This window comes from Polyodon spathula, chromosome 5 (assembly GCF_017654505.1).
Source record: "Polyodon spathula isolate WHYD16114869_AA chromosome 5, ASM1765450v1, whole genome shotgun sequence".
Lineage (NCBI taxonomy): Eukaryota > Metazoa > Chordata > Actinopteri > Acipenseriformes > Polyodontidae > Polyodon > Polyodon spathula.
In genome coordinates this window covers 13311457-13338093 of record NC_054538.1, presented here as the reverse complement: position 1 = coordinate 13338093, position 26637 = coordinate 13311457, and the positions used below count along the sequence as shown (strand labels likewise).

At 38.2% G+C, this 26637-nt stretch overlaps 1 protein-coding gene across 4 annotated transcripts in view; it reads left to right on the top strand.

Moving 5' to 3' along the window:
* The window catches only part of asxl2 (ASXL transcriptional regulator 2), a 78632-nt gene extending 53851 nt beyond the window's left edge, over positions 1-24781 (top strand). For all 4 annotated transcript variants that reach the window (XM_041249808.1, XM_041249807.1, XM_041249809.1 and 1 more), the window contains 8 exons: positions 5495-5613; positions 11374-11494; positions 13498-13638; positions 14346-14509; positions 17655-17751; positions 19214-19319; positions 21404-22124; positions 22259-24781. In XM_041249808.1, coding sequence (XP_041105742.1) covers positions 5495-5613; positions 11374-11494; positions 13498-13638; positions 14346-14509; positions 17655-17751; positions 19214-19319; positions 21404-22124; positions 22259-24682 — 3893 coding nt within the window. In that variant the 3' untranslated portion in view covers positions 24683-24781. The remainder of the gene's footprint in view (positions 1-5494; positions 5614-11373; positions 11495-13497; positions 13639-14345; positions 14510-17654; positions 17752-19213; positions 19320-21403; positions 22125-22258) is intronic.
* Positions 24782-26637: the final 1856 nt, after the last annotated feature.

The following is a 26637-nucleotide window of genomic DNA, read 5'->3' as shown; positions in this document are numbered from 1 at the left end:
GTAAGATGTAGTGAAAAAAGTGTCTTACGAATAAGATGGAGTGAAAAACCTGAAATAGCAATTTAGACAACAGCTAATAACAGATCGTGCTTAAAGAACATTGAAAGCAAGAGAGAACAAGTGGGTCTTGAGAGTTGATTTGAAGCGAGCAACAGTGTGAGCTGCATGCACTAAAGCTGGGAGAGAGTTCCAAAGAGTCAGAGCCATGAAGCTAAAAGAGCGATCTCCCAGTGTGGTGCGCTTTTTGCTTGGGTATAACAAGAAAACCAGAGTCAGAGGGCCTCAGCTTGCATACAGGGACGTAGCGGGTCAGCAGGTTGGAGAGATACTCTGGTTCGGTGTGATGAAGGGCCTTGTAGGCAAGCAAGAGAATGCTGAAAGTAATTCTGAATCTTACAGGTAGCCAGTGCAGCTGGACAAGACAGGGGGTGATGTGATCAGTTTATTGTCAGATGCGCAAAAGCAACTGAACAATGCAGATAAATAAACTTACAAGATAACGCTTCACAGAAGCGCACAGCACAAGAAGTTATAAAAAAAGTCTAATTTCTTTTTCTTTTTTCTTTTTTTTTTTTCAACAAAATGGTATTCCTTTACCTTGAGTCTAAGGCTGTTCACAATCAGTACAGATAATGCGCTTCTCCACGCCACCTTTCTGCACAGGGCAAAGCTGCCCGAAGTTTTATTTTTTTATTGCACTTGCCAACCTGGCATTGGCTTCGCTTGCAGCTCTCTGCAGGGGTTGCCAGCTTCAGCTGTGGGTACACGCTTGGCAGTCTCCCTGTGTTCCAAATGTTTCTTGCGAAGTTCCTGTGCTAACTGTAAACTATATATAAATTATTCTCTGTGCATTCTTTGTAAAGTACCCAGGAGTTGATGGCTGCTAGGTCCAATACGTTGTAAAACACCTGAAAAGTATTCTTTCACAGAATACTTCCATGCCATCTGATCCAAAACATCAACTCCATATTTTCTTGCGTTGTAAAACTCCACGGTCTCTGGTATTTATTTTCACTAGTCCCAATGCTAATTGACTGACCAAAACAGCACAGCTGGCAAGCAGGTGCCAGGCTTTAAACAGGTTGATTGAAAAACAATAGACTGTCAGTGATTCACTCAGGCACAGAGTAAAGACTAATCTAATTACAGCTAAAAATAATAAAGTAGAATACCGTTCTGTATAATCACAGTACAATTGCTCTCTGTGTGGCCGTCAATGTGACTGCTCCTGGGACTTTTAGGTATAATGTAATATATCTCCTTTATTTCTGCACTCCTGTGTTTCTTGCTTTGTGAGAATATTTAATACACACCAACAGGAAGGTACATGAATGCACAGCCCCATATGTGTTACAAGACTGGAGAAAATTACTTTTTAAAACCAAAAAATGCCAATATAGTGTTAATAACAATGAAAATGAAGCTTGGCAAAGAGATTGAGACAAAGACTGGGAAAGAAATGATTCAGAAAATACAGAAGATAACAGAGGGGAGAGTTGAGAGGAGAATTTTTTTTAAAACTCTGTGGGAAACCATCAGGATCAGTTGACTTGCCACTCTGCATTAATTTAATGGCGTGATTCATTTCCTCAACGGAAAAGAGCTCTTCTAAACCAGCCTTAGATTGGGGATCGATAGTGGGAATAGTAAGGTCCTGAAAAAATGAATCTATAAGGGAGGAGTCTCAGGGGATTCAGAGCTATAGATTATGGAATCAAATCATTTGAACTGGTTATTGATCTCCTATTGAGCAACAGAAGTGGTGCCAGAGTGAGTGCAAATTTGAGTAATGAAGTGGGAGGTGGCAGACTGTCTTAACTGATGAGCTAAAATTTTACTGGCCTTGTCGACATGTTAAAAAATAGTAATAGTAATTGTTCGGCTTGCATAGTTGACAGCAAATCAAATCTTATACAGTTCGTGAGAGAGCTGTCATATTTCTGATCCAACTCCAAGATGAGATCAGTTATCTCAGAAAGTCTCCCTGTACACCACTTATTGGCCCGTGAATGTAGGCGTTCGAGGTCTCCCACAGAGTAGAGGAAGACATTCCAGGAATTGAATTAGTATCCAGAAAAGAAAGATATTTGTGAAGAAATAAACTGGATAAACCTCTGATCAGAAAGGAACAGGTGGTTCAAGCACCAGTTGCTTCAAGGTACTTTTCCATCAGGAAAAGTAATTACAAATACTAAGGGGGCATGGTCAGATATAACCATGCTGCTATAGGTGCAGGAAGAAATAGAAAGGAGTAATGTGTTATTTAAAAAACAATCAATATGAGAAGTAGTATGGTGGACAGGAGAAAAGAAAGAGTATTGTCTTGAAGTTGGAAAAAGAAAGCGCCATGCATCAGAAATCCCATTTTGAGCAAGGAAGGAGGCCTTAAGAAGGAGCGGTCTAAGGTTGGGTTCAATGCACAATTAAAGTCACCACCCAGGATCAAATGGTAAGAGTTTAAGTCTGGAATAGAAGAAAGGTAGTTAGGAAGTTGACAGTCATCCCAGTTAGGGGTGTATACATTAGCAAGTAACAGTGGGGTATTGAAGAGTTTACCTGACACAATGACATAGACCATTTGGATCTGTGGTCACCTGAGAGGCAACAAAAGGAGTGTCTTTATGGATAAGGATAGCGGCGCCCCTTGCCTTGCCATGGAAACCCAAATGAAACAGCTGCCCCACCCATGCCTTGCATATGCGGAAATGGTCAGATGTGCGCAGAAGGGTCTCTTAAAGGAATGCAGTGTTCACCTTGAGTTGTTGAAGTTGAGATAGAACTGCATTACACTTCACTGAATGATTAAGTCCCCTGACATTTCAGCTTACAAAGTTTACATTACAACCTGCTTTGCAGGCCCCACTACTTGTGTGTGCCCTAATAGAAGGAATGTAGAGGAAATATACAACCAACGAGCACTACACTGATCACAGTAGAACAAAGGCAAAACATCATCCTCCACCACTGACTATACAGATTTATGTGACTCAACAAAAAAAGATAGAAGCCCTAAAGAAAAAGAAAAAAAGAAAAAGAAAAAAAAGCAAGTTGTGGTGTCTTGTGGCGATTCAAACACTTGACCAGCTCCATTGAATGTAACCCGAAGACGAGCAGGGTGCAACATGCCATACTTAATTCCAGCGGCATGCAACTTTGATTTAACTTTGTTAAAGGCAGACCGACACCGTGCCAGCTCAGCACGAAGATCGGGGAACACAAAAACCTAGGACCCCTGGAAATAAAGCTGCGTGAAAAACGAAGGATCTGCTCCTTAATTTGATAGTGATGCAGCAGTATGATCATGGGCCTTGGAGGACCGCCCTTCTGCGGTTTCGGGGGCCAAGGAACAGTGAGCTTGATCAATCACCAGTGGATTATCAAAGCTCCCCTCCCCAAGCACCTCTGTTTAGCCATGAATGTAGTTGTCCTGGATCCTTCTGCTCCCTCCGGCATTCCAATCACCCTGACGTTCTGCCTGCTTGAGCAGTTTTCAAGATCATCCAGTTTCAGCTTCATTTTAGTATTATCAGCGGACAGGGAAGAACATAATACCGCAACAGATGCAAGCCGATCCCCAGCATCTGTTAAGGAATGCTCCACATCCGTAAGCTTATGTCCTTGAGTTAAAACTGTGGCTTGCAATGCAGATACTGAAGATCAGAGTTCCGCAAGGAACTTAGACCGGAGCGCTGACACCTCGGCTCGAATTCTAGTAAGCAGCTCTCTGATCGAGACTGGAGCCGACTCGTCATCCGCTGCCACCATGCTGTCAGCCACTGACAAGGCCCTGTCCAAATCGGCAGTCGATTCTGTCAGAATAAGTTTCCCTGTGTTGTTGGACATGCTTCAGGTAACAAAAGGCTGAACACTGATGGTCAGTTAGTCAGATTTTCAGAACATTGGCAATGCCTGTGTGCGAGCGGTGCCTGGTTCTATGTCAGCCCTTATTTCCAACAAATCCAAAATAGTGCTGCTGCTTAGCCGATATCAAGCTATAATTGCGTCTTCAGGGAGATCAAAAAGGGTAATGAGAACACTAAGTATTCTCTCCCTTTTTCTCAGTACTCTCCCTCTGTTCCTGGGTTCAGGAAGGTTAGAAGCCTGCATGCTTCATCTTAAGAAACACGTTGTGACTGCTGCCATAATGCTCTTTCCTATCAGCTGCTTTCAGATTTTTGATATTTGGTGGTGCTAACACGGCCTTAACTTGCAAAAAGTGTCATGATACATACGGAGCAATTTTAAGGTCAGAGTAAACTTGACTCTATGGCCTTAATGCTTGATACATGACCCCCTTTGAATTTATTTTATATATTTACTATAATAGCTAAATTGGAAGATTCAGTAGGTTGAGGGGGACTAAGACTGCAGAGAAATCCAGAACCAAAAATAAAAAATCCTGTCGCTTATTGACCAGTCACAACGTCGCAAGTGAGGGGATTCAAAGGTTTTTTGGTTTGTTCGTTTGTTTTATTGAAATCCTGGACTTATTAGTCATGTGTTTCTGGCAATTTCCGGGCACTACAATTATCTGTCCCGGAATTCTCTAGCTACCACAGTATATTCACAATTGACCGTTGAGATGCCGGAACCAGCAAAGTACAAGAAGCTTGATAACAACAAACTCAAGCTGTTCAGTAAAATTGTAATGCACATTTGTTACACATTAAATTTAAATATCATGCACAATTCATATTTTTTCAATGCATAAAACACTCTTTGTGCAGCTTATCTGTTGAACAAAACCAATGAATTACCAGGGTAGAAGTGTCGTGCGTGAGAAATCCCATAAGACAATGCAGCAGACACAGGAAGATGGCAGCAAAGCAGTAAGAAAGAAATTAATGATCCTAATTCGGTGAATAAAAATTGTTTAACCACTGGGGAACTAAAAGGGTCTGTAATGGTCAATCCTGTACCGCTTGGTATAATGTTACAAATGACTGTGAGTGAGCAATACCTTCATTTAACACAGTAATAAAAGGGAAGGGGAGATTGAACACCAAATTTTGATGATGCAGGATATTTCTAGACCACACCTGGTAAGTTAAATAGCTTTTACCGTATGATATTTGTCTCGAGTTTACAGAAAAAGTACACGTGCTCTTAACAAAAAAAGTAAAAGAAAAAGACAGTACCTGTGGTTGGCTGCCTGAAGTAGTTTTGCAGTTTTACAGTGCGCTAACTGATGAGCTGATAAGGGTCAACAAAAAATGATTGTGAATGTTCAATTTGTCACAGATCGAAAACTTCAGTACAAAATACTGAATGTGCTTGTCAAAACTTGCAAATAGTTGTGAGTGAGATGTTGTACCTCACATGGACAATCCTTTATTTTATCCTTTACCGCCTTTGTCTTGAGGTGATTGCTGTACTTTGGTCTGTACTGACTCAAGCTGATGAAAATATTCTGATATGCTCATTGCCTGTTGGTAAGGTATGAGCTGAACCTTTATCAAGCATGTTTTAATTCTTTGGTTCTATTGTTTTACAGTGCCCTCCAAACTCCAATCGCAGCCTCCATCACCTCAGTCCAGATGCCAGTCGCCCTCCATTACAGCGAATAAGGTCATCTCCCCATCACAGAAACACTGCAAGAAAGCACTCAAACAGGTAGGTGGTTTACTTGCGGCAAATTGCAGTCTGCGCATATTTTTGTCATTAAATAGGACACAGCAAAACCATTTCACTTCCTGTGTTTCAGTTGCCTCTCAACATATTTAACAGAACAGCAAAATATGTACCTTCAACATTTCACTTGTTAGGATGCATTTCGTTGAACAAATGTTTAAGTTAGTATTTGTGTATGCCTGCTAGCACCAGTACCAATTGAGCCACCTTGAAATTCTTGGTATCTTGCTTAGGAAGAATCAGCAGGTGCGTGCTAGAGTGGAGATGTGCTGGGAGTAGGAGAGGCAGAGGTCCAGGGTTCTTGGCTGAGGAGGAGGGAGAGAGCGTGGTAGATTCCAGAGCAATGAAGATAGAGAGATCAGAGGAGGGGGAAGATGAGGAGTGGAGGAAAAAGAGGTCAGATTTAGAGAGGTTGAGTTTGAAGTGGTGGAGATAGTAAAAACCAATCAAATTGCAAATCAACCTCTATTCAATTTAACCACACTCACCTGGTACTAATCACACACAGTAGATCACCTAATTAATGCAACACCACCTTTATAATGGTACTTAAATACAGGTAATGTTATTTACTTGAAGCAGGATCACTTACCAGTCTGCCTGTGACTCTGGTTACCGTTAGACTGTTGAGAGTTGAGAGTTGTTCATAGTTTTGAGTGGTTTTACATTTAGGGGCAGATGATTTTACATTTAGGGGTAATTTTTTTTTACATTTAGGGGTGATTTTACTATTGGGGTTGTACAATATTGTTGCTCTAGAAAGAGTACAAAGAAGAGCAACCAGAATTATTCCTGGTTTAAAAGGCATGTCATATGCAGACAGGCTAAAATAATTGAATCTATTCAGTCTTGAGCAAAGAAGACTATGCGGCGATCTAATTCAAGCATTTCAAGTTCTAAAAGGTATTGATAGTGTCGACGCAGGGGACTTTTTCGACCTGAAAAAAGAAACAAGGAACAGGGGTCACAAATGGAGATTAGACAAGGGGCATTCAGAACAGAAAATAGGAGGCACTTTTTTTTATACAGAATTGTGGGAGTCTGGAACCAGCTCCCCAGTAATGTTGTTGAAGCTGACATCCTGGGATCCTTCAAGAAGCTGCTTGATGAGATTCTGGGATCAATAAGCTACTAACAACCAAACGATCAAAATGGGCCGAATGGCCTCCTCTCATTTTTAAACTTTCTTATATTCTTATGTTCTCAATTAAGCGCTATATAAAACCACACACCTTCAGAGACCTGTCATTGGCCTCAGAGTGGCAGCTGTGGTACACTTCCTGATGAGGCGCAACTTGGCTCTTGTTGAGGACAGGCAGGAAACCATTTGGAGGAGAAGGGCAAGACAGAAAAGACCCTGCATATTCAAACTCAGGGTCACTTTGTTTGGGATGGCTTGTCCTCTCCGCTTGCCTCTTCAGCATTGTCAGCTGTGATGTGGATGGCGGTCGTCCTGTTGTTCCTGCTGCATGCCTGTGCTGCGTTGCGAGTTTCACTTTTGTTCACTTGCCACCTTTTCATCACCTAGTTGACTGTTCTCCCGGTACTCTATAACACTGTCTGCATTGACTTTCTCCACTATAGAGGACCATATGGCCTCTTTGGTAACATGACAGATGTTGGCGGAGGCTTTTCCAAATAACTCTCTGCTGCTCTTCTGAAAACTTTTTTTTTCTGTGCACCAAGAGGACTTTGCTGTCCTTCCTATGACATATTCTTTTGTTTGGCTTGATTTTTGTGCTCCAAAAATTTCACACAGTGCCTACTGCTCTCTGTACTCCCTCTTCACCTCATCTCAGGTCTGTAAGTGTGGCTGCTGAATAGCCCGATGCACAGATGGCACTCGTTTGTTGAGTAATTTGGATTGCTCTTAAGCTTACATAGACAGCATTGCAAACTAATTGCCTGGGCGCTAGACAATTTGGATTTTGCAACCGCAGTTGTTTGCATTGCACCTATCCTTACATAAGCCCCTAAGTGAGCAAAATGCAACATTACCTTGAAGTCGTTAATACTTTGTGATGGGGTAACCCTGGCCCGTGGGTGTATTTGGTTTATTTTGTATGGTTTGGGTTCTGTAGCATGGTGAGTCAAAGTTTATATTTGTATTTAGGCACAGGTAATGTATAAATTAGTTCACATGCAGACTGTGCCTGGACTCAGTTGAATAATTGATTATCAATCAAGTCCTGGCACAGCTGTATATAAAGAGGCATGGATCGCTCACTCGAGGTTGGGTGTTCAGAGGCGAGAACATGAGAAAAGACGTGAGAAATAAATAACGAAAGTAATGCAATTGCTTCGCGTGCTGGTTCTGCACCAGCACAATACTTGTTTTGGGGTTTGTGTTCACAGGTTTTGGTTGTTTGTTTTGTTTGGCCAACGTGCCTTTAATAAATCCAAGCACCAGAGCATTGACTCACAGTACTGTGTGCTGCATTTCCTGGTCTGATATTACCATCAGTCATTCCTTTCACATACTTTCAATAAATACTGTACATAATGGGTATGGATTAACTACAGCCTTACATTTTAACTGTAATGTTACTTGTACAAAACTTGGACTTACAATAAAAACATATGTGTACTCTGATAGCCATCAGTAATGCACGCCAGATTCCTCTCATTAAAGTCTGAAAGCAGCCGATTATATTGGGTGCAACTGAGAGTTTTAATTTATGTACTTGCCAGCTGTATGGCAATGCCTGACTTCTAAAACAATTTACTGTACAAAACTGCAAAGTTATATAAGCCTTGGGAGACCAAACTTGATGTGAAACTGTTGCGTTAAACTTATAGCACAAGAGGTAAGAGATTAAATAATGTTGACGCTAAGAATAAATTCCTAAGGCGATATATAAAAAAAATAAATAAATAAATAAATAAAATACATCTCACATAAATTACTCCTACCTTGTCTTGAAAGTGGCTGATAAAGAATGCCTCACACTGATCTCTTCTGAAAGTGAATCTGTACAATACATTTAATAGGGAGTGATGAATGGTGTTATGGCTGTGGCAGTATTGGATCATGCTACTCAAGTGGGTTTATAAAGGAAATTACATGAACACTTTGGTAGCTTATAAACATAGCTGTTATGGACTGTTGCATTATGCAAAATACATGTTTCCATTATTTCCATGCACTTCTACCATAAATATCATGTCAGCGCCCAGCTTCCTGTTCTCTGTTACATTACCAGAACACAGAGCTGCCGTCAGCCTGGTATTGCGATTTGCTTGGGCACATTCTGCTTTAGGTGTATAGAATACATAGTGTAGCAATCATCATCAGAACCAGCAATCTTATTAAACCGTCTACAGCAGTCCAATTAGTAGTTGCAGCAGCCTTTCTGATTTTAATATTAATAGAATTATATCTCACCCCTACCAGGCTGAACATGAAGTATCAACTTTATGCACCGAAAAGAGCATTATTTCGATATTATATTCCCACATTATTCTCCCTACCAGTTTCAATTTAAATCAGCAGAGCAGCATGGCTGGAAGACTGGGGATACATATTCCTGATAATTCATGAGAACACTCCTGGCTACATTATCACAATTATTGGGAAAGAAAACAAAAGACGTATTCAATACAAGGTCACCAATACAGTATATTTTACAAGCGCTGTAAATGTGTCTGGATCGGACCCAAAGTGTGAGAAATACAAGATTCAGAATGAGACTCTCATACATGCTTTGTGGACTTATACAGGCATTAACTGCAGTTGGCATCAAATTCATGATTTTATTTATATATATATATATATATATATATATATATATATAATATATATATATATATAGCTCAAAGAGCCAGCTGCCCAACGTTTCGATATGTTGTACATATCTTTCTCAAGGGAGCATGTGTTTGAATCAAAATATTGGAGGTATTTACAGGTGTTTGACGGCATGACAACTAGTTGTTATTGTTTATATTCAAATCCATGATTTATTCTTACATGATGTAATGGTGTTCTATATCTTTAAATCTGTATTAATTCTAATTAACATTATTTTATATAAACTTATATTTATATTATCATGCAATGCTGGCTGTGAGGATCAACCTTGATATGATCTCCCCAGCGCATCAGCATGCAAAACTTTTGAATGAATTTTGTTTATTTAATTATTTTTAACTTTTATATATTTATTGGAATGAATTAGTTCATTCTTTTCTGTTGAGTCCCGCTGGCATAATTGTGTTCAGTCTATTTATCCATTTACTTTCTTTTATTCTTCTATAGGTCGCATTGTCTAATTTTAGCTGTTCTAATACTACAAACTTTATATCATTTATGACATGTCCTTAACTGGTGAAGTGCTGTACTATTGGTTTATTAATTTTTTTTATTTCTAATTAATGAAAGGTGATTCTGAATTATTGTATATAAAGTTGTTCCAGTCTCTCCAGCATATTTTATTTCATCACGTTTTTCACAGGCTATTCCATAAAATATATTCCATATATAACAATTATATATATATAGAGAGAGAGAGAGAGAGAGAGAGAGAGAGAGAGAGAGAGAGAGAGAGAGAGAGAGAGAGAGAGAGAGAGAGAGAGAGAGAGAGAGAGAGAGAGTTTTTATTATGTACTTTTTGTACTCAATCATAAATTACATTTTTGGAAAAAATGTAATTAAAATAATTAAAACAGAACATAAGAAAAAATAAGAACGAGAGGAGACAATTCAGCCCATCAGCTCTTGAACTCTGTCTAGCCGGCATTTAAAGGTCTCTGTAGCCCCCAGTCCACGTGGAAAGTGTAGCAACATTTGTTGGGACCTTGACTTTGACTAATATGGTATCTGGAAATATCTCATTTAAAGGTGTGCTGATTAGATTTCTGGCATGGTCTGGTCAAAGGTGACTGACTAGTGGCCTTTGTTTGAAGGATTAGTAAAACGTTTTAAGACACTTTAAACGAGCTAAAGGAGGTACAGCAGCATTACATCAAAAGAAGTCAGGGATAAACAAAAACAATGAACAGCTGTGATGACATTTGCTTCTTGATCTGTTACAATGTGACCTGCCATACTTTTCACAGGTTTTGTCAGTATATCTAATCCTATAAGAAACATTTTTTGAATTATTACAGTTAGTTCATCTTTATGTCAGGAGTCCATTAAGAGAATGCATTTTTTGTTTTTGTTTTTGTTTTTTTTAAGAAAATCTAAATTGATGTGCTAATAATCTCAGAAACACAATAAGAAGAAATGAAACATACTATGTCATCTTGAATGATAAGCAATTATATTGCATTAATTGCTATTTAAGTATTTATGTCTTGGGCTTATGGAGAATGCTGTTCAGAAAAACAAAAAGGTGTGAAGTAAATGCTCGAGCTGCAAAGTAACAGATTTATCATGTGGAGTTGGTTTGCAGACTAACTCCTGCAGGTTTCCTTTAAGGTCAGACTTGGACATTTCAGTATTATCTGTTTTTTTTTTGGTTTGTTTGTTTTTTTTAAATATATTTTATTATTAAATGATTTCAAGTTATTGAAAGCAGAAGATTACATTGCCTTCAATCTTTTTAACAGTTTAGATTCTGTGTTTCATTGTTATTCAGATGTTGTGCACAGGTGTGATACTCAAACAGAGGCATTCTTTTGTTGCGTTAAGTGCAACACTTACACAGGCATCAGGTGCTGCAAGAATTCAGTTGGTTTGATACTGCGTTCTGCAGAATTTACATATTTCCCCTCCCCCCCTCTACACTCACACACGTGTAGGCCCTGAAGCAGCAGCAGCAGAAGAACCAGCGGAGACAAGGAGCAGTGGCTGCTTCCTCAAACCCACGACTCCTTCTGAACACCACGAAAGACATGGGCGACCAGACGGCTTTCAAAACCGGTAGGTGCAACTCAGATATCTGGGTGCAAGGTTTTGTGCCCTTGCTTTGTATTACAACACTGTTACATGCACATGATGAATTTGCCAGAGCCTTGTGACTTTCCTTGCAAAAAGAGAGCTTAGCAAAATTTGTATTCTAAGGTTTTTACCCTCTTTTTGCTCACTAAGCAGTTTCATCTGGATGTTGGAAATTAATTAACCAAGGCTCATGGCTGTAAATGCATGGGGGGTTTCTCAAGGGTACTGAAAAAGATTATTATGAAGCAACTGTAGTGGGCTTCCTTAAATAAATGTCTTCTTCTAATCTTCCACTGAGGAATTGAATGCATATATTAGCATCTGTTCCAGATGCTGTTGTGTTAGTATTTTGGTTGAATGCCAGTAAAGAATTCAGGCAGAAATACTGGTATTTAAAACACAATCTTTTTTTTTATGGACATGGTCTTATTTTGTCTTTTGTTCTGCTTGTAATTTCTAAGGACTTCTTCAAGCACTAGTGTGATTTACCTGTGCTGGAGTAGGGAGGCGTTCTGTGTCCACATTTAGCAAAGAGTGCACAAGAAGTCTCGAATCCCTGTTACAAAAATACATATTTTCCATTTAGAATACAATTTATTAATATTAAACAGCAGCCTTTAAAAACTTGACTTTATGGATATAATGTAAAAGCGTAGATGCAAATACCAGTTTTGTTTTATCTGGAGTATATTGGCATTTTAAAAGCCAGTTTACAGTGCATAAAGCTGCTGTTTAACACTATGGCTGTCTACTGAACTGGAAAGGTATGGCAGCTTTCCTTGGGGAATATACCTTTAGGTTATCAGTAAGATACTGGTCTCTGGCGTGAAGGATTACTGTTTTAACACCTGTCCTAATCACTTAGATGTAATGTAATAAGCTGAAAAGCAATTCCAGTTTCTTAGCCACTACTGCAGAGTCAAGAATACATGAGTGTACTGAGATATTGCATATTCATATTAAAAAGATCCATGCATAAATGGAAATCTAAACAGTTGACTCTTGTCCCAGTAATCTGCTGTAAATGCTATGATTACTGGCTTTTTTAATGTGATTGAGAAATTGGGGGAGCATACTGATGCTGCAATTCCAGCCATCCATTTGATGTTGACGTCTGATGTTTTTTGCATTGCAGAATGTCAAGTTAGATACTTTTCTTAAAGTGACTAATTGCTCCCACTGTGCCTGTGTATTATGCATACAAATTCATCTCAATTGAAATAGTCAATCAATTGCAAAAAAAAATAAAAATACTGCTCTGCCATTCATCATACTGTTATGATAGGGAATCCATCTTTATGTAATTTTAAAAAGCTTGCATCAGTTAAACAAAGTAAAATCATGTTGTAAATAATAGTTTCTGTAATTTTCTCTTTTTTTATATCAATTTAAATAATACGTTGTTCAGTTGTGCAGCACAATGTGGAAGGATATTAACCAACCACCAGAATTGAGAAGTATGCATAGCTCATGCTAAACTGGGGATTAGAGCCTGACGACTAAAAATCTGAAAATAACCATCCTAAAGACACTCAGCAGTATTTACAACATGGTCGAAAACATGTTCATTGTACACAATCTTTCCAAGGGGAAGAATCAATATTAAAGAGCTTATTGCAGATATTACTGTTAACCCTATCTTAGGTTTTGAGCTGTTCTAAGACAATCCTATTGCCAATTCCTTCTACAAAGAAGGCACAGCTAAAAAAAAATTCATAAATAAATAAAATCATTTCATTTCAAAGCTTCTCTTATATGTTTGCTTATCTCTACCTTCAGGAAGCCTGGAACTGTGGAACTAAATTAAATACATGTGGTGTGGAGAACATACATTTTGAATATATATATATATATATATATATATATATATATATATAATATATATATATTTTTTTTTTTTTTTTTTTTTTTTTTTACAGTTATCAGTTACATTTGTGAAGCTTGATCTTTATAGAGATATGTTGTGTTCTCTTGTGTATTCTCAGGGTGGGAGGTGAAACAGTCAGACAAACGATCGTCCAGCCCTCCGAACTCCACCTCCAGCTCATCATCTTCTGTGAAAACAGACCAGTCCTCTTCAGCAGCTGGCAAGAAAACATCTCAGAGATCTGACAGACTCAATGCAAGTGAGTTTAGGGGATTTATAAATGAACCTGGGCTTTCTCCTCAAGCACGAAATCTGTTGTCATCTATATTTAATGTGCATCCTTTTGCATGTTTATGGCATATATGCTGTATTGTAGGCTTCAATAAAATCTTCAAAATTTCATACAAATCTCAATCCTTCTGATGCAAGATCAGGCTTGAAATGCCAGTGTTCATTTCTTGCTCAAGCAAATTCTGGTGCCCATGAAGATGTTTACTTTCTTAAAAACATAATATTCACAGGGAATTCGGGAATTAGTATGGTCCTTTGGTACTATGTTGGTGGTACATCTACATTGACTAGTGAGAAGTAATGGCTTTGTCTACATGTAGGGCTGTTAAAAAATATTGAAATAGTATTTTAACAAATACAGTGGAGTGACCCAGTAATAATGATCAAGGCAGTTATTAAGACAAGGTAAGAACACAAACTATGTAAGAGTAAACCAAGAAACCATTCATAAACAGGATATTTTTCAGAAAACCTTAAAAAAAAAAAATGCAACATGTCATTTTATCCTTCAGGCATACCTTGCTCTTTGTTTTCAATTGAAAAAAAAACAAACAAATATTGATTGTACCCCACATTGAATGGCCTCTATCACAAGTCTTTCTCTTTGAAAAACATCTTCTGCATACCAACTTTTCTTTTTATATGGGTATGGTTTTTATTTGCTGTTTGTTTTAGGGCAGCTGAAGCATTCAAAATGTGCAGAGATTGACGTGGAAACTCCAGACTCCATCTTGGTGAACACCAACTTGCGGGCCTTGATAAACAAGCACACTTTCTGTGTGTTACCCCCAGAGTGCCAGCAGTGCTTACAGAGCCTTCTGCCAGAGGTGGATAGGCAGGTTAGTCCCGTCACAGAATATCTATTTCATTATTCTATTGATTCTGTAATGTACAGTAAAACTAAACAAGTTGAGTCTGGTGTTCAGTGCAATACAAAAATGACTTCATTTCTATTGTAGACAGTGCAAGACATTTCGTTCTGTTGTGTCTAAAGATAAGTCAACACAATCTGCCTTTGAGGGATGCTTTTGTGCAGCTGGTGTAAAACAATAATATAGGTTGATTCATAGCGTTTAGAAAAGTCAGCATTAAGGATTTAAGCAAGCTGCAGATAAAAGGCGACCGCCTCAGCCAAAGGCTACATTTCCCTATAGAGGACTAAACAAGGAAAAAGATAAAATGCCCGCACACTTATGAAGTTCCACAATTTGTATTAATTTAAATTAAAAACACCATGCCATCAGGTAAAATCAACGTTTTGATCTACAAAAAAATAAGGATATGAGAATGTTGCAACAAGCTTGTCTTAAATAGACCATTCATTTACATCCATTAGATACAGGTGAACAAACACATCAGACAGAGGAAATTTAAATCAGACTGCCTTGTTACATTGTTTCAAAAGCAAGTCAACATTGTTACTAATACTTACTCTCATTAAGAACAATCTTCACAACATGTTGAATTATGTATATATATATATATATATATATATATATATATATATATATATATATATATATATATATATATATATAACTATACCGAGCTTGGACAACTCGGTTCGTTGCCCCTTTAAACCCGACACAGAAACTTGCAGTCAGCATGGTTGTAATGAACAAAACAGACAAACACCTAGCTCTACTCGAGCAATAACTAAAACACACTGGAACCTAACTAACAAACATGATAGCTAAGCTGTTTATCTGTTAACACAAAAACAAACAAAAATACACAGTTTTTACAAATACCTATTTTACAAAAGGCTACACACAATACCTTTTTCCCCCATATGCATGTGCACACTCTAAAGCGGGCTCTCCACACAGCAGACTTTAATGCATTTTTTAATTCCATGATCTCTTCCTTCTCCCCTTTTAACAAATTATTAAATATATTATATTGTCTTTTTTTTGCTCAAAATGGAAGTTACATTTCTTTCTACTAATCTACAATACGTTTCTATTGAGGCATTTATATTTTTTGGACGGAGAAAAGTAGATCTACGTCTAAACGGTGTATTTTGTTCTCAAACCTTGGGAAGAAGATATTATTTCTAAAACTCCTTTAACCTGAATTTCTAAAAATACTTTTTTAAATTGTATCAAAATCATGACATGAGGTAGACGGAACAAAAGATAAACCTTTACTTAATACACTCAATTGAAGATCTGACAATGACTTACTAGAAAGGTTAGCCACATTCAATGTCTCTGACTGCGTGTCCGTGGTCTGTGCTGGATGTTTCTTTCTCTTCCTCCTACATTTCTTCTTTGTCGATGGTCCGGATCGACTGTGTCCTCCGAATTGTCCCCCAAAAAAGACACCTGCCTTTGTGAGAGAAACGACTGCAATCCAATCCGGTGTCAAAAGATGAGGAAGAGGACCGTGTAGAGCGATTCAACTTTCTATGGAAAGGTTACCTATAATTCTCCTGTTTTCCAAAAGGCCTGAAGCGTGTTCCCCCTCTCCAAAAATAGACCTTCTTCTGTTTCTAGAGGACTAAAAATGTTTTGTCTGTCTTAACTGTGCAGTCAACCTGTTTTTACGAGGACTATCCATTTACTTCAGTAGAGCCTGGTCTATCATCGTCTATAAGCCCAAGCTGTTGATGAAATGTATATTTCTAATAGAATATATATATATATATATATATATATATATATATATATATATATTCTATAAAATTCTGTGACATTTCATAATGTTGGCACAAGAAAACCCTCAATGGTATTACAGCACTACTTGAGAATAAGGTATGCAAAGCATTGTGGGCAAAATGTTTGAACTAAGAAGCGTGTTCTGTGCTTTAATACCATCTCCTTTATAGGTTGAGCCTGAAATATATATTGATTATATTCTAATAGAAACTTTCAACTGAGGATGCGTTAGGATAATTTGTTGTATCAACTAAATATGAAATGAGAAAGAAAATGGTGAAAGGGTGTTTACTGTGAGAAAAACATGCCTTTTTATTATAATATGAATATACTCCATAGTCAGCTCATCGCTTAAGTGCTAGAGAGACCATTGGCAATGAAATTGTGCTGGAAACAATATGCAGTGAACCTGATTGAACACCACAGTTTCATCAATATCAATCTATATTTTCATAACAAAAGACTTAAGAAAATAAATCTTTGAAACTGACATGAATTTAAGCTTTATAAAGAGTTGTTAAGGTAATATGAGAACAAATGGGGTTAAGAAGAAGAAGAATTAGGTAAACAAGGAGAAGGAAAAATGATAAAAATCCAAAACTGAAACAAAAGCAACAAACCTCAATGGAAGTTCTCAGGAAGACACCCATTGTGTACGTTCAGTTCATGAGACATTACAGAGGTTAGCCCCAGTACTATATCTGAATTAATCCTTACCAGAACTGGATCTACTTCAGGAGGCTAAAGGGGAAGACTTTCATAGCCGGAGAAGGGCTATGTTTCAAACAAGTGAACTGGGAAGGAGGGTTGCCTGTCTATTTTATTATGGATGCCTCTGGATACTAAAACCATAAACACAGTCAGTGATCTGAATAATTTGGCTGCAGATTGTGGAACTGGAGATGGCTACATAAAATCCCAGAATGAGGCTAGTCATTTTTAAAATTGAGAACTTAATAGAGAATGACCTTTAGATGATGTTCTCATTACATAGTACTTGAATAATAGCCCAGAATGACTGCACAATCAGTGGGTAGAAAAAAATACCTCAGCGTGTCCTGATTTACTCTATTAAAAGATTGTAACTGGTGAAGCTCATGAGTAAGCATTTTATAAAAAGCAGACAAGGATCTTACAATCAACCCAAGATTCATCAGTAATAAAGACGAAGAATAAATAGCAGAACATTTTTGTTTTAGTTTTTTCAGGAATCACAAAATACAGCACATCATGACTGTAATGTAGAGCCTAAACCTTGCATGTTAGTCACTGTACTTATGCCCCATTTTTCACTTGATTGCACTACTGGCTCTTCCTCTATTAGGTGAGTGCTGATGGATTGATGAAGTTGAGCAGCTCGGCCTTGAATAATGAATTCTTTACATCTGCAGCTCAATCCTGGAAGGAAAGATTATCAGAGGGTCAGTATCAAGTTCTTATCTTATTGTACTGTAGTATTCATCTATAAAAGTATGTCTATTTGATTACTGATGTCTATAGTAGCTTATGGTGGGACAGCACCAGAAGCCGCTGTGTTAAAAGGCATGTTATTTGCATACAGGCTTAAAGAAGCTATTCAGTCTTGAACAAAGAAGACTATACAGAGATCTGATTCAAGCATTCAAAATTCTAAAAGGTATTGACAGTGTCGACCCAAGGGACTTTATCGACCTGAAAAAAGAAACAAGAACCAGGTGTCACAAATGGAGATTAGATAAAGGGGTATTCAGAGCAGAAAACAGGAGGCACTTTTTTACACAGAGAATTGTAAGGGTCTGGAACCAACTCCCCAGTAATGTTGTTGAAACTGACACCCTGGGATCCTTCAAGAAGTTCATGAGATTCTGGGATCAATAAGCTACAAACAACCAAACAAGCAAGATGGGCCGAATGGCCTTCTCTGGTTTGTAAGCTTTCTTAAGTTCTAATAAATGGAATTACAGGTGTTAAAATGGTTGGAAACTGAATTACAGGTTCCAATTCCTTTATGTTGTAGAAATAATAATAATAATAATAATAATAATATTTTTTTAATTTGTTGTTTATTTGAAATGTATTACCAAAGAATTAATAAAAGAAGAGTGCTGTTTTATTTTTAGAAATATAATTAGTATTTACTTTATAAACATGATTTGATACACATTTTCAATAAAGGTATGTACATTTCGCAACCACTAATAAGCAGAGGTAAAAGTATTAGCAATACAGGACAACGGTAACTAACAGAACTAATGAGGGCTGAAAGTAATGTAGTCTGGTTTTTTGTTGTTTTTTTTCTCTGATTTTCTTGATAATTGACCCACACACTAAAAAGTAGCAAACATGCATTCGAAGGCCAATAAATCCTGCTTTAAAAGCACAGGCGCCAGTAATGAACCTTGATTAGACAAGCGAACTCATAGTGTAGAAGTAGCAAACTATTAAATTGAGACATAGAAATGAAGTCGTCTCATCTTATTTATTATAGTATACCCACTGGTAGATAATTCAGTCAGTGAAATTAGTGCTCAAAGTAGGACTAAGGAAAGACCACATGTATGCAACAAATCAGCGTCTTTTGCTAGTTTTGTGACATGTTTTACTGCAGTAAGAATTGCCCCCCGCAGAAAGCAACCCTCCCAAGCAGCTTTTACAGCTCATCTGTACTAAATTTGTATAGAAAACATGTTCAAAGGAATTACTCAGTTTGTCTGAGTATCTGCACATCCTTAGGAGACAGTCAGTCAGCAAGCAAGAAGACATTCAAAGAGGTGCTAGCAACTTCTTAACCACAAAACGAGCCTCTTACCAAGTCCAACAAACCTCCTCCTGGAATGTATTTGAACTCAGGAGAGATAACTGGCAGTTACCACTTGCTTTTCTTTTTCATTTCCTTTCACCCAGGAGAGTTCACACCAGAGATGCGACTGAGAATACGACAGGAGATAGAGAAAGAAAAGAAGGTGGAGCTGTGGAAGGAAGATTTTTTTGAGAGCTACTATGGCCAGCAGTAAGCTATACTAGATATTAACAGGATAAAGACTATTTGTTTCATATCAGAAAGCAAATTTAATAAACAATATTATATATCATTTCGAAAAAATAAATAATTGTCCCTAAGTATTCATAACGTTATATATTATAATATATATATAATATCATATATATATATATATATATATATATATATATATATAATATACGTATTCTTTAATGTAATTATGAAAATGTTTTTTTTGTTTTGTTTTTTTTACCATAGTCTACATATAGAAAATGCTACATATAGAACAGTAAGCATGGAGTTGACTCCAATAATAGAGACAAACTAGTTCTGATCTAAACAGCAGAGCTGCATTACATGCACATTCCAACCTCATCTATACAGAACATTGAAACAGATCCGGAAAAGAAAAACTAAGTAAGGTGGGTGGCAAGAGATTGGTTATTCTGTGGCCAATCTTGGCTGTACAAGCTGTTGGCGCAGGGCAGGATCAGCAGTCCTTAGGTTGGTATGTGAGAAGGAGCAGATTGACTCAAGAAGATGAATATGCTTCCACACCCCCAGTAAGAACAGATTTTCTATTTAGGTTCTGTGCATTCTTTAGAAGTAGCATTGATTCTGGAATTGGGTTTAGATTTAATATGTCTTTCTAGCAGTTTGTTTGCTCTGGAGGAGCAAACTTAACTGATATATATATATATATATATATATATATATATATATATATATATATATATATATATATATATATATATATATATATATATTATTTGCCTGTTTTTAATTTGATACACTTCTAGTTTCCAAAATCAGTTCTTTATAATTCAACAGGATCATGTCATTCTCATCATTATAGATTTGATTTCAGTCACAGAAGTGACGTGGTGAATGTAAAACATCCCACAATAGCCTTATTTAAACTTGGGAATTTACTGCTGTTTAGTAGGTGATACTTAATAAAATAATTTATTTAACATGACAGACCTCACAAAATATTGGCTCTAAATCCATTATACTATATTTGTACACATGAGATTTGACTTCCATCAGTTTTGTTTCCACGTGAGGATTCCAGGGTGGCTTTAGTAAATATTACAGTTTAATGTCTTCTTCGAACAAAAACAAGATGCTGAGCATTCACCTGTTAAAATGGCTGCAGAATGCCTGAGTGCAAGGCACAGTCTTTACAAGCTGAATCGGTGTTCTTATTTTGTCAGCACAGCATGTTTTAAAATGCATTGCCCTTTTGGTTGCTGTGCTCCTCAAACCATCATCTTGATGGTGGAATACATATTTAATCATGAGTATATATAGGGAGTAATAGTTACCAAATACAATTGCAGGTTATAGCAAGCAATTACGGATGTGTGTCAAATAGTAAACAGAGCTATAAAGCTGTTCTAGTTTTGGGGTCTATATTGTTCATAAAAATGTCTGTTGCTGATTAAATGTTTCATGATGCTTTTTTAGGATGTAAGTAATTCCATTTTTTTGTTGATGAATTTCCATTATAGAAGTAAGTAATTCACTTATTTGTACATATTTGCCCAATTTAACTATTATGATCGATGAGTTACAATAAAATGAAATGGAAGAACAGCCTTTACTGTACTTCAGAAAGAATAAACAACCAGTCAGCAATGGATTTAATGCTGTTTTAGTCTTTGATTTTTAGTTTGGTTAGCACGATTAGAAGAGATACATACGCAGTAGATAGAAATATTAGAAAAGTGATGTTGATCCTTAGTTTGGCAATATACAAAAACACAACTGGAACAGACTTTTCACATTTATTTTTTAAAGCACCGTGATTAGAGTAGTGTTCTAGTATTAATCTGCAGATATATAACATTTTAAAGTGTTGCCACCACCAAGCAAAATTGAGTGTTAAACATAACAGCTTTATTTTATACATAAAGCAACACTGAAAATTGTTGGCAAAGTAGCAGCAATACTTTACTTGTAGATGAACATATGTGCTCATATTTTCCATCTAGCCCACTCTACCATTTTTCATAATTATCCAATGAACCACATTGGCTTTGAATGACATCTGCCATTTTTCTTACTTGTTTTAATTTATTTATTTTCAGTTCTGGTCTGAGCTTGGAAGAATCAAAAATGCTGACAGTAGCCACTAATGTCCCAGAAGCCACCATACATCAGCCCACTCCTTTAGCCCTCGGACAGGCGCCTGCAGTGAAGACAGAGGTGAAGGCCGAGCTCAAGAAGGAACTCAAGGTTAAAATAGACAAAAAATCTGCCTCTGAAATTAAGAAAGAGGACAAGAAAGCCTGTGGAACATTAGAAATTTTAAAGACACTGCCCAGAAATAAAACACTGAAAACAGAGAGGTCACAGGCCAAAGCAAGCCCTGAAAAGACTCCAGAAAGCACTGTAGTCGAGAAGCCCGTTGTGGATGAAGCAAAGGTGGTTTCAGGAGCAGTTAATGTCAAAACCAAGGAAGAAGCAACTGAGGAAGAAATCCTGACAAGAGAATCACAGGAACAGGGTGGGTCCAAATTAAAGGTGTCTCCACAGACCACTAAAATGCCCAGTCTCGACAAAATGGAAGTGACCACGACACCAGTGGACAAGCAAGAGGGTGATAGACCCAGGAAGATGGCGGAAGCAGAGCAAATGGAAGTCGCCCAGGCAGGACTGAAAAGAAAGTCCCCTAGTCAGCAGGAGGAGGTGCTGTCAAGCCCTGAGAAGAGGCCCCGAGTGTCAGAGCAGCAGCTATTTCGGACCCCTTCCAAAAGCCCTCATAACAGCAGGGAAAGCACTCCAGAGCCAAAGGTCCCACCTCTAAAGGTAAGCAATAGTTGATTTGATGTTTTATATACTTACCTGTATCCCTTAGATATTACTATGTGTACATTTTGTGTACAGTTGGGTGTTAATTGTTATAAATCTAAAATGTAAAATATATTTTTCTCTTTTTTTAGATTCCTGTCTCAAGGATCTTGCCAGTGGCAACCCCTGCTGATCAGGTCTCTCCCAGGGCCCCATTCACATCCCCTATCACCAGTCCTGGGCGTACAGGGGCACGTACCTTGGCCGACATCAAGGCTAAAGCCCAGTTTGCCAGGGCCCAGCGGGCAGCTGCTGCTGCTGCAGCAGCAGCTGCAGCCACAGTTTCATCTTCAGGGGGTTCCGTGCCGGGCCCTGGGCCAGGGGGAGGAGTTAGCCCTGGAGGGGCCTGTGGCCCAGGAGATACAGTCAGTGAGCTGGATACAAGGGGAATTACAGCAGAACTGGGAAGAGCTGGAGGAAGGGGAGCTGCAGGAGGGATTCTTCCTGCCAGTCCAGAGGCCCAAGCCAAGAGTTTATCCTTCAATGGCTGTGATTCGAGAACACAATTACAGCAAACCGCCACACCAGAGGCCAGAGCCTGCTATACCAGTACGGCCTCCAACTCGTTGTCTTCAGGGTCCCCACCAGCCAACACATCTCCAATAGGGAACTCCAGCACAAAAAACACAGCTAGTCCATTATCAACTTCATCGCAATCATCAAAGTCTGGCGGAGCATCCAGTTTCACTTTTAAAGAGCAATCAAAATCAGCAGCTTCTGCTCTAGATGTAACTCAGCCACCAATGCAGTCATCAACAGATCCAGTTACTGATGACAGTGAGAATGACACTGACAAAACTGAAAAAACAATAATTACAGAAAAAGGTGTTGATTTGTCTAAGGAAACATATGCATCTCCGTTAGTACAACAGCCGTCAGCCTCAGTTGTCGCCACGATGAAGCCCCCTGCCAGAGTCTTGGTCTCTAGCATGCCTACTATGTTTCTGCATTCTAGCACTGCAGTAACTCTTGAGACTTCAAGCAGTATTCTCTCCACAGCATCAAGCCAAAAGATGCCAGGGATCCACCCTGCAGACAGGCCTGTAACCAAGACTAGCTCTTCCATCCCTGCAAACAACCCGCTAGTCACCCAGCTTCTGCAAGGAAAAGAAGTCCCCCTTGAGAAGATACTTCCAAAAACCCTAACCAGAAATGAAGTGAAACCACTTATCGTGGCCTCAGGTGATAAAGGGAAAGTGTCCAACGCTACCACAGTGGTGGTGTCTGTGGCAAACAGTGAGCATCAATCTAGAGCCTACCCAGAACTCTATGGAAAAGCGGTCAACTCACAAAGACATTTGTGGCCAAGCCAGGTGATGATGGGTAGGGTGGACCTTGCCCAACAACAAAGAGAAACGCTCAATAAGACCACACAGCAACAGATACTGCAGACGCTCATTAAGAGGGCCCAGGGTCAACATTTTATGCCAGTGTCACATCCGTCACAGCAGGGGTTCTGCCACTTTGGCCTCCCAATAGAAGAAAATTCCAACAGTCAAAAATTTACATTGGGTTTCATGGGCCGGAAAAGAACCTCCAAGCCCGCCATGTCAGGTCATTACCTTCTCAACATTTCAACTTATGGGAGAGGATCTGAGAGCTACAAACGGGCTCAACTGGTCAACACAGAGAACCGGCTGGGAATGAATGTCCCCTTTTCCGCCTTGAAGAAGGAATTCAAAGAAGGTGATATGATTCCTGGGGAAAATGAAGAGCAACATGCATTTGAGAGAGAAAATGAAAAGCAACACGCATTTGAAACATCCAATGATTTGGCAGCAGGCCAGTCTGAACTTTCAGCTATCAAGAAAGAGCTGCAGGTGCCGCTGGATGTGGAAAGAAATAGAGTAAGCCCAAGTAACATGCAACCTGATGCATTGCTTGATGTCAGTTACAATCACAGGGTTAAGATTGAGTCTGCCTTGATAGATCAGTTACCAGACAGGAAGGAGGGCTCAGCCCTGTCAGCCAACAACAATGCTGTGGCCTTAGCCAAAGAAATTGACCAAGTGTCCAAGTCTAGCATAGCTCACAGTGAAACTGGCAATCACCCGCAGGGTAACTCAGAACATTATCAAATGCCAGTTTCTGCAGGAAACCATCAGCATCAAGAATCTATTTGCCACCAGAGGAAGTTTTATGAAAACCATAGATCAGAGGTTGGACATTTTTATGGTGGTAAAATCAATGTGTCTGCATCACATGCTCTGAATCACAGTTCCAAGGCACCTGGGAACTCTCCAGGCTACAGCCCAGTATCAAGCAGTGCCGGAAGTGTCATGTCTTTTTCAGTGACTGTCACAACAGTTCCTGCCAGCTGTACCTTAGACCATGTTAGCCATGGGGAAAGAACACCAATGCAGGCTTTCACAGAAGGCTCCGGCGTAGAGGATTCTCCTTCAAACTGTTTCTGCCGGCTGAAAGCCATGATCATGTGCAAGGGATGTGGAGCATTTTGTCACGATGACTGCATTGGCCCTTCCAAACTGTGCGTCTCATGTCTAGTGGTGCGATAAGAGAAAAAAATAAAACACTGACTGGTTTAAATCAGGATTTCTTTATGTAATATCTCTCTCTCGCTGCCCTTCTCTCTCTCTCTCTCTCTCTCTCTCTCTCTCTCTCTCTCTCTCTCTCTCTATATATATATATATATATATATTATATATATATATATATATATATATATATATATATATATATATATATATATGCTTAAAAAAAAGAGTCGTGGACCTTATACTAGAATTGAGTCAACTGTATTTGTGAAAACACTTAACACTGTTTGAAACGTGAATCTCTTAGTGTAGGATTAACGTGTTTATTTTATATTAAAAAAAAAAAATAAACAAAAGAATATATATATATATTTTTAGTATATAAAAAAAGCAGACTTTAACAGAATTTGAAATTGAAATGAAATTGACACATCCCTGCTTTTTTCATAACCTTGGCTAAACCTTTCCCAGCATGTGTTCTTGTTATGGTAATTACTGTCAAATACCATTCGCGCATTTGACAATTAAAAGTTAACTTGGCTTGTTGGGCTTGGCCAGCATTCTTGGCTGACCTCATCTGGCTATTTTGCTTTTCTGAGTAAATTAAAGATGGAAATGACTTCAAATGAAGGAAGGGAGACCTTTTTTGGCACTGTTTTGTTCTGAGAAGTGGGTTATTTAGCATACTTGTTTTTACTGCTGAAGCTCATGTTATAGGTCATATTGTAAACACTTGTTATTTATCTCAAACTTAAATGGATTATTATTAGGCAAGGCTTTGCTGTTGAGCAATATAAAAATAACTTAAAATCTCATTATTAAACAAACAGTCCACAGTCCATGTTTTGATGTATTTTTTTTTATTTTTATAATTTGACTTATTTTGAACAAAAAACTTAAAATTAATATATTTGAAGTGATATATTTTAATATAAGAACTCTTATCTACAAGTAGCAGATTTAATTTAAAAGACATACAGGGTATTCATTTGATATCTAGTGTGATGGCTGGCCCGTTTTTTATTTTATTTTTGCTTTTCCTTCGGCACTGTATAAAGCAGTGACCTGTTGCACAGACCTTTTCATCGGTGAAAAAGCTTTAATGGTGTTATTCTAGTGCCATCCTTGGGGGCGGAAACCTGAGATCCACGTTTACTTATATATACCTGACAATCATGTTCACTGGTGATCAGACAGCAATATTTACATTGTAAAACCCTAGGGAAATGTACAAATATTATCTTGCACCCTACCTGGCAGTTACACTGAGAGAAGCCTTGCTCGGCTCTTGAGTCAAAAATTACAGTTTAGAGAGAAGTACTGCTAAAAATGACTTGAGGGTAAGGTGGAATCATTTATAATAATGCTTGATTGAAGAGTTAAGGCAGTTGTGCTAAGAATTGAAACTCTTGACTAGTGGCAGCTGTTAATGAAGTAACTGAACCCCAATTAGAGACCATTACCATTACTTCAAGGGTAGGCTATTCCAGTACATTCTATTGCAAAACATTGTTCCAAACATGTCATTGGTTACTCATTGATCTTAGCAGGGCTAATTGCAATCGGAGAGTCAAGGTTACATATACCCCTATCTTAGTGAGGAAGGTATGGAGTGGGCATCTACCGTACATAGGACTATACCCTAAAATCAAGGTTCTAACTAACCAATGCTGCTGCTGCATGTCAGTAGTTTCCATATGTTAGCATTGCGGCCAAGCAATAGGGTTTCTAATGGTATTCAGAGGGTCACCCCTCTCAATGGTCATTGTCTCCCAGCAGAGGTGATGGTAAAGCAAAACTAGTATCTCTATAAAAGGATGTTTATGACAGGAGAATAGCTATCGATCACAAAAAGCAGGTAACTTAATAAATACTCTTTTAGTTTAGGGGTTCCCAGGAAACAGGTTGGAATTGTCTTGGAAACCTCATCAAGTTGTGACACTCCGAAACAGTTTCCAATATCCTGTTATTTAAAA